This window comes from Numida meleagris, chromosome 7 (assembly GCF_002078875.1).
Source record: "Numida meleagris isolate 19003 breed g44 Domestic line chromosome 7, NumMel1.0, whole genome shotgun sequence".
NCBI lineage: Eukaryota > Metazoa > Chordata > Aves > Galliformes > Numididae > Numida > Numida meleagris.
The window spans coordinates 7088998-7104277 of record NC_034415.1 but is presented as its reverse complement, the minus strand read 5'-3'; the positions used below and the strand labels follow the sequence as shown (position 1 = coordinate 7104277).

At 46.0% G+C, this 15280-nt stretch overlaps 1 protein-coding gene across 8 annotated transcripts in view; it reads left to right on the top strand.

Moving 5' to 3' along the window:
• The window catches only part of RASAL2 (RAS protein activator like 2), a 157355-nt gene that overhangs the window by 47141 nt on the left and 94934 nt on the right, over positions 1–15280 (top strand). For 2 of the 8 annotated variants that reach the window (XM_021405472.1, XM_021405471.1), the window contains exon 1: positions 3014–3888. The exons of 5 other annotated variants lie outside the window; for them this stretch is intronic. In XM_021405472.1, coding sequence (XP_021261147.1) covers positions 3291–3888 — 598 coding nt within the window. In that variant the 5' untranslated portion in view covers positions 3014–3290. Of the gene's footprint in view, positions 1–3012; positions 3889–15280 lie in introns of those variants that run through there. One more of the 8 variants, XM_021405473.1, reaches the window with a different exon arrangement.

Below are 15280 nucleotides of genomic sequence, written 5' to 3'. Positions count from 1 at the left end.
GGTGATGCTGGGTGAGGATAGATGAAGGCTTTGTTTGGGCGGCGGCGTGGCTATGGATGACGTGCGGAAGGAAGTAAAGGGTCCGGTTTGACTTGGAGCCCAAGCTAAAATATTTGAGTTAACAGTTTAAAAGAATTGTCTTGTTTGTAGACTAAGCAAACTTGTGTGTCAGTGGTTTTATGTCAATAACGTGCAAGCCTCGTATGCCTTATTTAGAACTGATTTGAGAAAGACCATTTTGCCCTCCGTTGCACACAGTGAGATCTCTACTCAGTGAAGGCAATTACTTTCTTTGATCAAGAAGGGTGTTCATCTGAGCAATGGCAACAAGAAATCAAAAATGAAATCAAAAGTCAAAAGTAAAGACCCTTCGGACATCGTTTGAACTTAAACTGTGGCTTTGATGTTCTTGAGCTCCTTGTTGCGTGTTTATTGAAGCCTGTCTTTTTCTGTGTGTTCTCTATAGAACTTCTGCCCAAGCCCTGGCCACACGGGTAAAAAGGATTTAAAGTAGAAGTTAAGGGGTTTTGCATGTTGCTACAGTCTGTAATTCAGTACCCTGTTGGTCTCTGTGAGTTCCCTCTCTGGAGATGGGTGGTCTGTGCAAGCAATCTGTGTAACAGGGCTGGGAAAGAATCTTACTTTTTGGGTTCCCACCGGATAGGGATGTGAAGGTGACTCAGGATGAGAGCTGCCCTGTGTTCACCACTGGCTGCATGCAAAGGCCAGTGTCCCACCTCAGCTTTCCCTCTGTCCATACTGCTGTGGGGCTGAACTCCTGTGTTGGAATAATGTTGCCATAACTGGTGGCAAACTGTCTGATCTCAGTCGTTGATGTTGGTCATACCCAGTCCTCTGATCCAGCACATAAGTGCTTTAAAGCCCTGTTGCAAAAAACATGCTTTGTGTCAGTGCTCAGCTCAGTGGCTGCTGCAAAGCATGCTGGAAATCTGCAGCAAGCAGATCTCAGGAGGACTTCAGCTACTGCACCAGCTGTCTGTGTTGTCCTCTTCTGCCCTTGTGTGCTCCCAAAAGTTGGTGCAGATGTGCTTGTGGAAACCCTGTGCAAGTCTTGCAGGGCTAACCAGAAACCTATCCCACATTCTCAGTTTTCTCTGCTGATTATGGCTTGTGCCATTAGAATGAACCACAGTGTCGTCTGTCGGATTTACTTACACTTACTTCTAAAGTTCCATAAAGCCTGTTTTACCAGACTGACTAATTCAAAGCATTTGTTCAAAGCACTGCTGCTGCTGTTGTGGCCACAGGCTTTACAAGAAAACCAGGATTCACTGCTGAAAGAGGTTGGTAACCGAGTAACAGCAGACACGGCCCAGATCTAGGTCCTCAATGCTGTCTTTGCCTCAGTCTTCAGCACTAAGGGCTCCCATTTCTCTGTGCCCTGTGAGAGGGATCATGGAGGAGAAAAACTAATAGAAGTCAGTGAGGGTCAAGGTGGGAATTATTTCTAAGACCTCAACCTGAGGGCCCAAGTCCATGGGACCAGGTGAGCTGCATCCGAGGGTTTTCAGCAATGTCTGGGATCAGAAAACAGAAAAGTGTTTCCTGGTCTGCTTGGAGAACAGCAAACTGAGGTTTTTTTTTTTTCCTGGTGAGTTCTCCATCTCGTTGTCATGCTGGGAGCACTCTGTCTTGTGCCTCTTGGAGGATCTTTACCCTGGATGGAAACCACAGCAGAGCTTTTGTTTAGGTACGTGTTACCATCGAGGGCTTCTGTGCTGAGCAGCACAACTTCCAGCGAAGGAGAATCAGCTTCAGTGGTTTGGATGCAGAATTTGTAATGCAGTATCTCAGCTTCAGATAGCCTCTTCTCTCGCTTTGAATTGAGGAACGTGGCTTGCTTCTGAACAGACAAATTATTTCTCTGCATGATGGAGGTCTTTGGGTAACTCCATGCAGTGACACCCTCTTCAATACACATACAAAAGTGAGGAAGTTTTGCATCTGCAGCTGTCAGGAATGTACTTTGGCTGATGAATGCTGTCGAAGCTTAAAGGCGAGATCCCATAGCGGGTCAGTTAAGCTTTATTGGTCTGCCAGAGCAGATTATCATTTTATTTAACCAGAGAAGTGGTTTTCATTGTCACTTGATTGCCAAGGGTCTGTCAGCGTTTCCATTATAAACCTCCTATTTTCAGGGATTTTTAGTAGACTTGAGATTTAAGTGTTCTGGTCTAAAACTTGGCAAGCATGATCTGAGTTCGCCAGCAGATATTTTCTTTATGAGATTTTAAAATAGTCAGCTGTTTCTTAAATTGTAGAGAAGGCGAGGGGATTTTTTTTCCTCTCGGTTAAACAGTCCTATTTTTTTCCATCCTTCTTATTCTAACTAGATGTATGAAAATAAAGCCCTATTCTCTTAATACCAAAAAAAAAAGAGGAAGAAAGGAAGAAAAAGACAAATATGCCCACTATCGTGTTTTGCTGGCCAGAGGATCATGCCTCAAAGCTTTCTCAACCTCTGCTTCAGTGCATGATGGATGAAGTCCCACCCACCCTCTCTGCTCTTTCTCCTCCCCTTTACTTATTTTCCTTTGGTGTATTTACACTCTCACTATATTAAGTTGCAGCATTCCTTCTCCTTACTCCATTCCTTGCCTTTGCTCTGTGAAGCTTCCAGCACCCAATTGTGATGACTCTGGGTATTTACTTCTCTCTAAAAGGAAACTCGGGGGTGATGTGAGGTACTTGTGGTAAATATAAACTCTAGGGATCACCTTTATGTTGCGTGTTGCTCTATTTGATGTACATTACTACTTAACTGAAGAACATGATGTGCATGCTCCTCAGCAGAACACTGCAATTTTAACGCTTTTTGGAGACTTTGCTGTGACTCTAGAGCGAAGTACTTTCACATTCTTTTTTTTTTTGCTTTGTTTAACCGAATCTTTAATGTCTACTGAAAAAAAGTGAAGTGTGATTGGTGCAGATCACCACTGTGGGTTTTCATGGCTGGGCTCTTTTAGTCATTTCCTGAGAGCTCGGTGCAGAGCTGCGACAATGCAGGAAGCAGCAGCAGGCGTAGCGAGGCTGAGCGTGTTGTTGGAGAGCAGCTTGCTGTAGGTGAGAGCTTGTCCTCCTTGCCGAGATGTAGGAATTCCAGGGCTGGGATTGATGCTCAGGCTCTTCAGGAAGAACCTCCGCTGTCCTTCTGTCACAACAGTGAAGAAGATGATTTGGGCATTAAAATGCTGAGCCGGGAACGACAGCTATGTGACTTCTGAGTGACGAGGGATGCAAGTTAAAAGCTGAAATTCAAGAGCTGGAAAATGAGTGCTTTTAAAAAGTATTATAGTCTCTCTCCCAGGACCTTTAGGAGGTCTTTGTCAGAACAAGATGCTGGCACCGCTGCCTTGAAGGACTATCATTGGTACCACCAAATGAGAAGCAAGAAGGTGAGCAAACAAACTGCTTCGGACCCAGAGAAGGCGCTCGGAGCGTACAAGTGGCAAACGCATCCCCGGCTTCCCTGGAGGATAAGCAAAAGAGCACGCTCTTGCAGCCTTAGAGGAGAAGGTAACGATCCGAGTCTTGTCAAGAGTTCTGCGAGCATGGATGCTACCAGCACTGAGGATCTCCACGAAGATCCAACGGAGATGCTCTTCCAGGCAAGGGCCAGATCACTGCGGGTTCCCTTCAACCGCTCTCTGTCCGAACCCGTGCCGCACTCTGCAAACAGGAATGCCAAGCCCTTTCTGCAGGCGGTGCGCTCGGTGGATTACGAGCAGCACGGCTATTTTGTTCGTGGCATCTTCTCAACTCTCTCAAGTGGATTTTTGAAGATACTCAATCGAAGAGGGGAGCAGCCCCCCAGTGAGCCACTGGAGGAGTGGAAAACAGATGATAGTCAAATTGATCTGTGCGCAGGTAATGGACTCTGTTTTGTTATGTTCTGTTTGTGCTACGGGTGTGTTTAGTTATTTTTTGGGTTATATCATAGTTGCTTGAACTGGTTTTGAAGTTTGGTGTTTGTTTACATGAGATTTGCAGCTTTCTGCTGTTCTACCTTAATTAAAAAAAAAAAAGGCCTTTCCTGGCAGAGAAGTGGTTTGATGCTTTGGCATGTGCTTGAGAACCTGAAGGTCCCTTAAAAACAGATGTCTCTGGAGGAAGCAGAAGCATTTCTCTCCAAAATGAACTGCATGTGTGGCGCATACAATGCTGCGAGCACAGCAGCCTCAGAGGAGTTGTTGTGTACTGATGGATATATCAAGCCTGCTACTGTAGATGAAGTACTAAGAGGAGAGAGAGAGAGAAATAAAGCTGTCTTTTATCCACTGTGCAAGGCAGTGGAATGGATCTAGTTCCTCATACCAGATTCACAGTTTTGCAGTCAATCAGCTAAATTGACGTCTGTTCTCTGTTAGATGCCAAGGACAGCGGTGTTATGAAGGTTTAGCCAGCTGGGATTGAGGTCAGCAAGATGCCGGTCTGAGATTCTGCTTAAATCTGCCCTGCTGTTAGCAACGCTCGTCAAGCAGGGAAAAAAAATGGAAGAAGGGAGAAATCTGCCTTCTGTTCTCTTGGTCTTTTGTGGGACTTTCTAGTGGGATACCCAGCCTGATCTGAGTGACTAAGGAGGCATTGGGGGCAGGGAGAGGGGAGCAAAGTTTAAATTTATAATAAACAGAAACTTTCCTTCTCTCCAAAACCTCAGTGCTTTCCAGAGTCCTCCAGATTATCATATTAAAAGCTGGTAACATCTGGACCTACTTGAGACTGCTGGACAAGCCATCCCTATTCAAAAAAAATTAGTTTGCTGTTGTTATTATTAGTAAATACTCTGTCCACACAGGTAGTGGGTCTGGGTCACAGTGGATTGTCTCTTACAGGCTTGTGTTTGCCACTGGGAGCAGTCTCATTGGTTTAAAACACAAAGCAAACAGCTGTAGGAAGGTGGTGATGAAGAAGGACTATCTCCCTCAGCTTCTTGGGGTTTGTTCGAAATCGTTACCCACATTCATTGCTTTGTATTCTTCCAAGACCTTGCTCGGGTGGAATTTGGCAGTAGTTGTTAAATTGAGTGGAATACATGGGGGAAAAAAATGAAGAGACTTGACTACCCTGTTGTCACTGAAGACAAGGGGTTGGTTTGGTATTAGAAAGACTTGTACTACAGGCTCCCGCTGTTGTTGAGACCTCCTAGGAAGCTGTTATTACTGCAGGCTGGTCTGTTGCTTTGGACAATTGGTTTGGTCTGTGCTGCCCAGTATATGTCAGCAAGCTATTTTGGGAAGGTATTCCATATGACTCAAGTATTTTGGATTAAGTACTTGCAATCTTTAAAGGGCAGAGCATGCTGTAGTTCCTTTTTCCACACTGTTCTGGCACACTTTGGGGCCAAATGGTTCTCCAACAATTCCTAAATGCTGTTGGTCAGCTAGGTTGTTGGGGAGCTTGAGGAAAGTGAACAGCAGAAAAGGATTATTTGTGAGAAGCCACCACGCTGTAAATACTTTACGTTGGTCACGGGATGAGGAAGCCTTTTGGCATTTGGAGCCTGAATTCTCTGTCTGAGCTAACCCAAAGTGGTTTTACAGAGGGGCTCTCAGCTCAGGAACTGAGTAACAACAATGGGACTTGAGATTAAAAGTCAAACTGTCTCAAGGGAGGAAGTCATAGCCAGGAAGGTGCTCGGGGAAACAAGGTTGTGCCGTCGTCACCTGCAAAACTGCCTGAAACAGGCCCTGCTCTGGGAGGCTTAGCCTCCTTTCTTCAAGCAAACAACAGCTGAGGTTTGAAAGAACTCGTTCACCCCATAAGACATGCTGTTGTGTGGGTTATGTAGTCATGGGACAGCTGATAGCTTGTCATGAGACATATTCTTCCTGAAGGAAGCCAGGGTTAGTTGGGCCTGCAGGGTCGGCCTGCCTCAGCTGCCCTGAGGCCTGGTGGCAAACTGGGGAGCCCGGGGGGCTCGGGCCTGGGTCTGAGGGGAGAACCTGCGGGCAGAAGTGGGGAGAGCAATGTAACCCATATGCTGTGTTCTTGGGTTACTGGGTGCTCAGAAGCACTGAGCTCTTCTCTTCCGCCAAATACCGCCTGGGCTGAGTTCTGTGGGCAGATTGTCCACAGGCAGCGATGGTGCTTGGGTGGGCTGAAGGTGTCTTCCCATGCCTGCAGTCCTGTGTGCTGTGAAAGGAAAAACGCAAGAAAACTGTTTGTTTTCCTGTGCGAGAGGCGGAATTTGGGAATCCTCGGGCTGACAAAACCTGTGGTCTGCCCAGACTTGTGACTTGCCAAGAGATAGTGTGAGACACGGGGCTTCTCCAAAATATGCAAACAGTTTAGCTTGGAAGAGCTCGATCAAAAGTCTCCCAGGAAACATCTGTTTGGACAGAATTTCTCTTTCACCAAGGAGAACCTTTCCTGTGCTGTTGAATGCCCAGTCTGAGAGGCACGCTCTGGAGTTGAACCAAAAGAACCCGGAGGCATGCTTTCTGCCGCCAGTCAAAGGAGCCAAGTCCTTTACTTACTCACTTCATTAAAAGCATTTCCACTTTCCTCTGAAATAGTTACAGATTATCAATTCTAAAGAAAACAGAAACATCTTCCTTCTGAAGCGTGCCTGTCCTCTTGCATTCTGCTTTATCTTCGTGCCAGAACTGCAAGGGCTGGGACCTCTGCATGGCTTTGGGCAGCAGCTGCTTTGCTACTGACCTCTGTAAACCTGGGAAAGAGCAGTTCCTTTTTGCCAAGAAACAGTTACCTCCCAAAAGGGGACCGGTTGCTTCTTTGGCAGCTTGAACAGGGAAGTGGGATTTAAAAAAATAAAAAACTGGGTAAATATTTTCCAGTTGGTCTCACAGTCTAGGAAGTGTGTTCAGACACTGCTTCATCACTTCTTGGCTGCACAAACCCCTCCTGGGCTGATGTGGGCATGCTCTTGGGGAATGAACGGGTGCTGAACCTGGGGAGAGCTGCTCCTCAGAGCTGTGCTGTGGCACAGGGCACACTGCTGCCCATCTTGTAGAAACAACGTAGGGATGGAGCTGTGCAGATAGCTCAGAGCCTAGGACCCGAGGGCTGTCAGTGAGCTTTTGCGTGGAAATTTTATTTCTGTGTGTTGCCAATGACCCTTTAACGACCCTAAACACTGTTAAGGGTGTATTTGTGAGCAACTTCTCAGATAACATTTATTTCGCCGTTCCTTCTTATCTAAGTCTCAGGGCAGTGCAGGTTTAATTGGAGATGGATGACAAAATGATTCTTCAGTAGAATCAATTATCTGTATCTTCAGCAGGAACCTCTTGGCTTGCAGGAGGGAGGGAGTAAACACTGGTTTCTTGTATTTGATGTGCGTTTGGCTTCCCACAGGCACTCTATTGTTATAAAGATTTTTATAATGACGCTTCCTGCCGAATTATTTCCTTCACAAATTTTGCTTGTATGATGATACGTTTCTTCAGTCTTATCATTTTGATGTCATGCTTTAATTCATTTTAGAGGGGTTTTTGTGCCTGGAGTGAGAGAGCGCAGCCTATATCATTGCTTTTCTGGAGGAGTTGTTCTTTTTTTACGACTCAGGAGAGTTACTCAAGCTTGGTGCTCTTCATTACTATCTCTGCAGTCCAGAGTCATTAAATTCTATACTTTTATCTTTCCTTATAAACTTGTTTAGAGAGAAGCTGTATTTTCACACTTGTAACTCAGATTAAAGCCAAGCTGTTCCATTTCGTCAGTGATTCCCAAAATGCAGAACTGTATGAAATGGGAATTCAGTACTTGTTGCTCATTGGGGCAGCTTTTCTGTTTTCAAGTTCTTAAGAGTGCTTTCTCGTTTTAGAAGTGCTTCTACTGACTCATGTTCCTCCGCCCCCAAATGCCGTTCTCTATTAAGTAGTTTATTTTGGTGGGGCTTTTATTAGGGAACTTTTACACAATTAAACTTATGCTGTAATACGTCCATTTAAGTGCCCCGTAAATGTCGGTTTATCTGTGTTCCCATGTGTTTCGTTGCACGGTTTAGTCTGAATGTTTACAGTCATTAACCTTTAATTGGCAGAACAGATTCAGAACGTCACAGAGGGGTGAGGCGCACGAGGGAGCGTTCCTAGCACTTTGCAGCTTTGAACACTGCTTCACCACTGTTCCCAAGTGGTTTTGATTTTGACCCAAGCCTGTTTCATCATGAGCACGGTATTGTTTACTGTGGGTGATAGGCTAACGCTATGCAGATGATGTTTATGGTCACAACGGAAAATAATTAGCAACGATATCTGAGGCTAATAAAATTTCTCATCTGGTGCTAATTATGCTTAACAAAGAGTGTCTCTAAGCAGGTAGTTGTGCTCATTTCAGCTTTGACTGTTGATTTTCATTCTTCTTAATGCCAGACCATGTTTTCTGGAGCCAAAAATTAACGTCCACCGGGATGAATGAGGACATTTGTATTTGTGGGAGCTATTTTCTGACTCATGAAATCATGATGGGGGAATGGCAGAGTCTCACATTCCAGGTTGCTTTTTGTTGCCTTTGTGGTCTGTTGTCTGTGGGACTGCCAGGATGTTATAGCTTTTGTGCAGAGCGTGCTGACAGCTGGCGCTTGCTATATTGTTATCTCTGATTACCTTGATAATCAGAAATTATCGCGTGGGAATTAATTATCTGTGGAAAGGGTAATTGTGTCCTAGAGACGTCTAGTCCTCTGGATTTTCTTTTCAGGGAAAACAGGGTTTGCTTTCTTAGAAGCAGTCAAGGAGTGATAGTATGGGGATTAGGAGAAAGAGCTCTCAGCAAAGTTAAGATTTTGGGTTTTGTTGGGAGAAGCTTTTCCTTTGATAACAGGCCAGACAGGGCCTCAAGGAAGCGGCTGGAGGAGGAAGAAGTCTCCGCTTTCCAGAGGAGGAGCTGTGTCTGGAAAGCAGTTGGGGTTGAGGTCTTTGGCAAAGCTTCATGTGTCACTCATCGAGTCTCTAGGACAAGAAATGCCAGCCTGGGGCAGGAGCAGCTCATGGGTCAGCACCCAGCCCGGCCCCAGCAGCCTCTCCTTTCATTTCCCCACAGATCAGGCATAGGAACCATGCATAAAGCAGTGCCGAGAAACCCTGTTAGGTTTTTCTTAAAATTCTGTATTCTTCTTAAAGATAGATCTAAAATGCAGCTGTCTAAGTTCTCAGAAAGGGGAACTATATCCCGTGGCTCAGCTATCCTGGAAAACTCCGAGGTTCTGCAATCCTAGAAATGGGAACCTTAACTCTCAGAGACGTTTGGAGTCTGTGGCCGGAGGGTAAGTTCTGCTGTGGAGAAATTGTCCTCAAGCAAAGCTCCCTGCTTTGCCTTTCCACAACTGCTGCCCATAATGGAGCTTGGCGTGAGATGAGAATTGCCGGCGTGCTTACACAACCAGCGCTTCCTAGGCACGTTGACCCTTTTTTTCTTTTTCCTTAAAATAACAAACCCAGAAGAAAGTATTCATTTTGGGTCTTTGCTTCATTTTTCCAAATAATGAATGGTGTGCATTTGCAATGCTAACAGCGCTTGATTTAGGACTCAAAGCAATGGCATGTTAGATGTAAACAAACATGCACAAGATTATCTCTGTGCCCTTATTTATAGCATCACTTGATTGCTTGTTCTAACTAATTAATTTGTTTTATTTAGCCTTCTGCCTTCTCTACTGGTACTCTGTGGTAGTTATTCAAAAGGCTCTTTAGACTCTTCTGAATAAATGCTTCATAATCCTGTAAAACATCGCTTGTTTTAGAGGAAGCTGTTTACATAAATAACAAGCTAATGCATGAACCTCTTGACATGTTAGCATTGAAACCAACTGTCCCCCGCGTGGTTTTGTTCTTGCATGAGGGAGGCTGAAGGTAGACATCTGGTGCTCTGTGGGCAGGAGAGCTCTGTGCAGGCTGCTGGTTTGAGTGGGATTAAAAAAATGCTGTGTACAGAGAAAGTGGGGGAAAAAAAAATCATTGAAATAATGAGTTTTTCAAAGAAGCTTGTGCTTAGAGAGCAGGCGTTCTCTGCTTTTATTCCTCATGGGGAATCTGCTGTTCATTTTAATGGATGTGTTTGGTATAGGAGCATCCCTCTCAAAAACTGCTGTGTGAAAAGTGATGCTGAAAAGGGCTGAGTTCTTGGCAGTGGCATGTGAGAACAGGTAGTGAGCAACTGCATTTTTCCAGCTGAAATGCGTGTAAGTCTCTCAGTTGTTACCACATGTTGCTATTGATGCTATTGGTTTGAGAAGTAGGAGATGAAAGCTTATCTGTTGGTTTAATGACTCCTTGCCTTTAAGTGAGGTCTGAATTCTCATTCTTGAGATTTTGCAAAGCTCTCAGATTCTCCTCTTCCTCCTCCTGTCCTCATCGCAGACAAATCCCTCTTTTCAGAAGGTGAAATTCAATGAGCTGCATTGCCAAGTCCAGTAGCAAGCGATAAGCAGACCTAACCCTTAATTTTACATCTCACTTTAGCTGGTTTTGTGTATCTTGTAGGAACAGAAGGGCTTTCCTGCATCCCATCCTCAAAATCCTCCCAGGTACGATCTCGAAATCTTCTAAGATTATCACGCATGGTTGTGGTGATGGTAGGGCCAGACTTGTTCTTGCATCTCACTCTTCCTCAGCTCAGTGACTTTAGGTTGCAGTTTTCTTCCCATTGTATCTAAGAGTTATGACCCTTTTTCATAGGAAAAGTGCAAGCCCTTTTAATGTAGTCACTTCTAGGGATGATTCTCCTCTAACAGTCGGTGAGTGACACGGATGCTTTGACATGTGGTTTTGATGAATTACTGCAGAAACATCTGCCAGCTTTTGATCCTTGCCACGTGTTTCCATCCTCCTCATGGCTCCCATCAGCTCTGGCTGCACTAGTACCTGAGAAATGGCCTTGTCACAGCTCCAAATGAGCAGGTAGATATACAGATCTGAATCGCTCCCAACTACATCTCCACGCCAGCAACCTTGCTTTGGCAGACAGTGGCAGTGTCCTGTGTAAGCAGCCTCAGCAGGCTGTTTCCCTGAGTGCTCGATGGGCTGGTGATGGGAGGTGTGAGTGTCTTCAGGCTACGGCTGCTGAGCCTTGTGCTATTGCAGGCCTCCGGCTGCACTGCTGTGGCCATAGGTTTCCTGTCAGCCTGACTATAGCCTGATAAAAACGCAAGCCTAGTTTCAGCCACCAACGTCTTGAAATGACAGTTCTTTGCTTTGTGCAGCTTCCTGCTGATGTGCTGAGCCTTCAAAACAAGGGCCAAGTTTTGGGGGAGAAAAAATGGTAAAGAACTGCAATAACCACTCTGAGCCAGCTGTGAAGGAGCTGTGTGGTCTGTTGGTTTTCATGCTTGTGACCACGACTTCCCCCCCCCCCCCCCCATGTGTCACTGTCACGTGCAGGGCTGGCTCCTTCTCACCACCCCGTGAGATGAGCAGGGTCGGCAGCCCTTCCATCCAGAGAGCTCATGGAATATGCATGGCATGTGGGGAAGGATTGCTTTCCCATCCTGCTGGCCTGGGCTGGGAGGTGCTGTTAGGCATTAAGAGGTTTGTGTACGTCTCACTATTAAAATCTAACCGAAAGGGAAAGGTTGAGCTATTCACCCTGGCACTCCAGAAGAGTAAGTGAGATAGTGGTATGTATAACTTGCATGGAAAGGGCAAACCAGTGAGTGTCAGTAAAATATTGTGCAGAGTTCTCTTCCTCTTGGTGCCGGAGAGACAAGTCCTGTATGCATCCCAAACCAGGTGGTTGCCCTGCTGTGAGCTCCTCGGGTGTTCGTTAGGTGCAAGTGGGCACAAGTGGGCATCCCTGCCTCCAACTCAGGTCTGCCCCTATCTGATGCAGTGCTTGTGACACGTTTTCCTCCCCTTCGTGCAGCTGTGTGACTGCTGCAGCCCTACCAACAAGGTAATTCCTCACTGGTGGATCTGCAGCAGCAAGGAGCTCCCCACAGGCAGCTGCAGAATCTGCCCCAGGAGCTGCTTGTAACGAGAGGTCTTTATCTTCTGTGTGGATATGCTGCAGGAGATGCAGAAGGGAAGGCATTCTTTCTAGGAAATATATATCTTTTTCTGCCTTCATTGTAAGGTTTCTTCTGAACTTTCTGTGAATGCTGTGTGCCTATAACCAGAAGTGAAGGCTTGTGATCGCAGAATGCCACTGGGTTTGTCTGAGGGAAATCCCTTGTGCAGAGCAGGGGGTTTCTCAACAAAAGAAATGCGTGGCCGAAATGTACTAATTGAGAAAGTGATGTTTGTGCTGCTCTCCCAAACAGTGTCATTGTGTGTAGTGTTTCAAATGTTATGTGTCCATCAGCTCAGCTGCATGGTGCAGCCTTTGCACCCAGACCTCCCCCAGCTTTGTGCTCACACTGTGGCAGCTGTGATTTCTACCTCCGGGCTTGTCTGTCTCCAAAACACTGAGACAAAAAGGGATGAAGTCTGCAGGCAGAAGGGGCAGCGTGGATCCAGCTGGTGCACTGATGGTATTTGATTTTAAATGTTTGTGCTCGATGGGGGATCAGATGTTTGTTTAGATGCAGATGTATTTATTTTAATGGCAAACCTCCAGGTAGGCGTGCTGCGTGTGAACAGACCCGTCCTCAGGAATGAGAGCTGTAAAGCAAGAGGAGAAAAGAAGTTGTATTGTGTTATGTATCAAAGGACTTGTCCTTACCGAGTCTGAATTGTCAAATACACAGAGGGAAAATGTGACAGCACAGAGCCTGCCCCCAGCAGCCCGGGCTGAATTAAAAACACACATAACAATCTCCGCTCTGAATAGCTCCTGCGTGGCTGTATAATTTGAAAGAGAAATGCTTTCAGGGTGATGATGGGTTTTGTCTACATCTGCAATGTCTCATTTGTCTGCGGATGCCCAGCAGCCTTCGCTTTGTTTATTCAGAGATGAGCAAACATGAAACTGAATGTTCTTTTCAGTGATCGGTGGAAATCAACGTGAGAAATGTCGGTCCTTGTGAAATATATATGCACCCATATGTATGTTAAGCAAGGTTTGCTAGATGGATTGCTCCTAAACATACAGCTTGACTCCTCGTAAGTGCAGAGATTTCGCAGAGAGACAGTTGTAGCTCAGGGACAGTGGAGTGTGGTCACTGATGGATAAAATAAAATTCCTGCTTGCATTTTAATGGACTTAAATCACATGAGACTTCAGGAAAGTAAAAATAGGCTTATTATTTATTCTTTTCATTACGGTGTCTAGTTGCTCCAGGGCTAGCGAAACTGGGTAACAGAATATCATTTTTGTTTCTCGTTCTGTTATTTAAAGGGGATTTTGCACAGAAAAGGGATGTGCATGATCATCGTTAGTCACTGCCAGCAGAACAAACAGTGCTGCTCTGTGGATGTGGCGGGGGAAAGCAGAGCTCCAAGTTTTTGGCAAACTTAAGTAGAGAGGAGGAAATGAGCAAGATGCCATGCATGGTTTTTATCACCAGAGATTTGCAAAAATAAGTTAGACATCCGTCGGGGGCTGGGGGTAGGGTACCACGCGGCTCCAGGGATGTGCAGGCAGCAACCTCAAAACTCCCAGCAAAAAGCTGTGCCCCAACCAGCACTCCTTAGTGCTGCCCCTCCTCTGTTTGTCTGTGAAGGACGTTCAGCTGTGCTGTGAGCACTCTGGCTTCCTACTGCCAGCCTGGGCTCTACCTGCCTCACCTGCGGGAGGAGCAGAGGGCACTCAATGGGCCAAGCTCTTCTGTAATCGGGAAGAAAATAGAGTTGCTCAGGTTTCTGCCCCGTATTTTCTTTTGTTGTATCACCAAGTGGATGTTTGTGTCTGTTTATGCTCTCATTCCGTGTGTGTTTTGAAACCTCATTGTACTCGGCGGTGGAAAATTGGCCGCCTGGTAAAGGCACGTTAAGGACAGCTATCTACAGTAGCTGGAAGGAAATGCTTCTCAAGGTATTGTCCGCGTTGGTTCTCGCAAAGTCCCTGGGGGACGTGAACTTTCCTTACCTTCTCCACCCATCTTCTGGCAGCAGGGAATTCCTAGTATTGCTGTCGAAAAAGAAATTTGGAGAATCAATCCATGCTGCCCCGTAACTGTTTCCTGATAGAAGCGACATGGATTTCATATGTAACTCATAAACCACTCGTGTTGATCATTCACACTGGAGAACTTGGGGAATCCCACAAAGCAGTGAAGTGAAACACATCTCCAAACTGGATGGAAACCATCACATTGACATAGAGATTCCCTTTGCCCTCCCAGTCTGGTCGGATTTGCTGTTACAAAACGCAGTTGCACAGCAGGGCTGCTAATTAGATGTTATCAGGACTGTTTCCGAGAGGTTGTGACCTATAAATTTCTGTTTAGTGTTGCTGTAGGAAAGAACTTTTCTCCTTGCTGAGCTCACTCGGCCTCCTTCGAGGATTTTGGAGATGAGCAGCAGTGGTTTTAGCCTGCTAAAAGGGGATTTGTCGTGGGGGCTTTGGGATGTCGGTTTGGAAAACGTCTGGGGAAAAGTGCGTGTTTGCACTTAAGGGATTTGTGGCATTACTGCTCAGCATCAGAGAAATCAGCAAAGTGAGCAGAGGAAGGTTTAGTCCCTGTGTGCTGGGTGTGTTGCAGGCTTCGGGGATGGAACAGGAGTGGGATGGGAGCTTTGAGGGGAAGATGTGGGGTTCCCTTTCTTCAGGGCAGCCCAGCCTGCCTGAGAGGGAAGGAAACATGTTATGAGGAGGGGAAACCCACTGGGCCTAAGAATACCTGAAATACTGCACCCCAGCTACGGATCCCCTTTAATTAGCTAGACCTTCATCAAAGCTTGCATTAATCATGCTCGTTTGTGTTTGCCAGAAGTACAGTAAACCTGCTCGTCCTGCTTTGGTGCCGTGTCAGGAGCCCTGGTCCCAGCACCACTAAGGCATCCCATTGAGCTGCCTGTGCCAGCACCAGCAGCTTCTCTACTCTGGCACTGCTATTTCTCCTTCTGCCTCTTCCCTTCGCTGCTACTTTCCTCCAGTGTGACCTAGAGGAGACAAAAAGAAAGAAAGAAATCCTCCTTCACCAAATTGCCTGATGCTGAGCCAAAGTGGATTTTTCTCCCAGAGCCAGCTTTCCTTCCCCAGAAACAGATTCAGTTCCTGGGTCGATTTAGAAGGGGAAGTTGGCCTCGTACACCTGAATACAACATACAAGTACAAAGAGAAAGAGGTGGCACAGATTATTCCTTCTCCGTACTGGATTAAGTGTGGGATTCAGATTATTTGCGATAGATTCAGTGCTGTGCTGGCAGGCTGACCGAGTATTCGGAGCTCTTAGGTTTGGAAGAGCATCCTGCTGAGG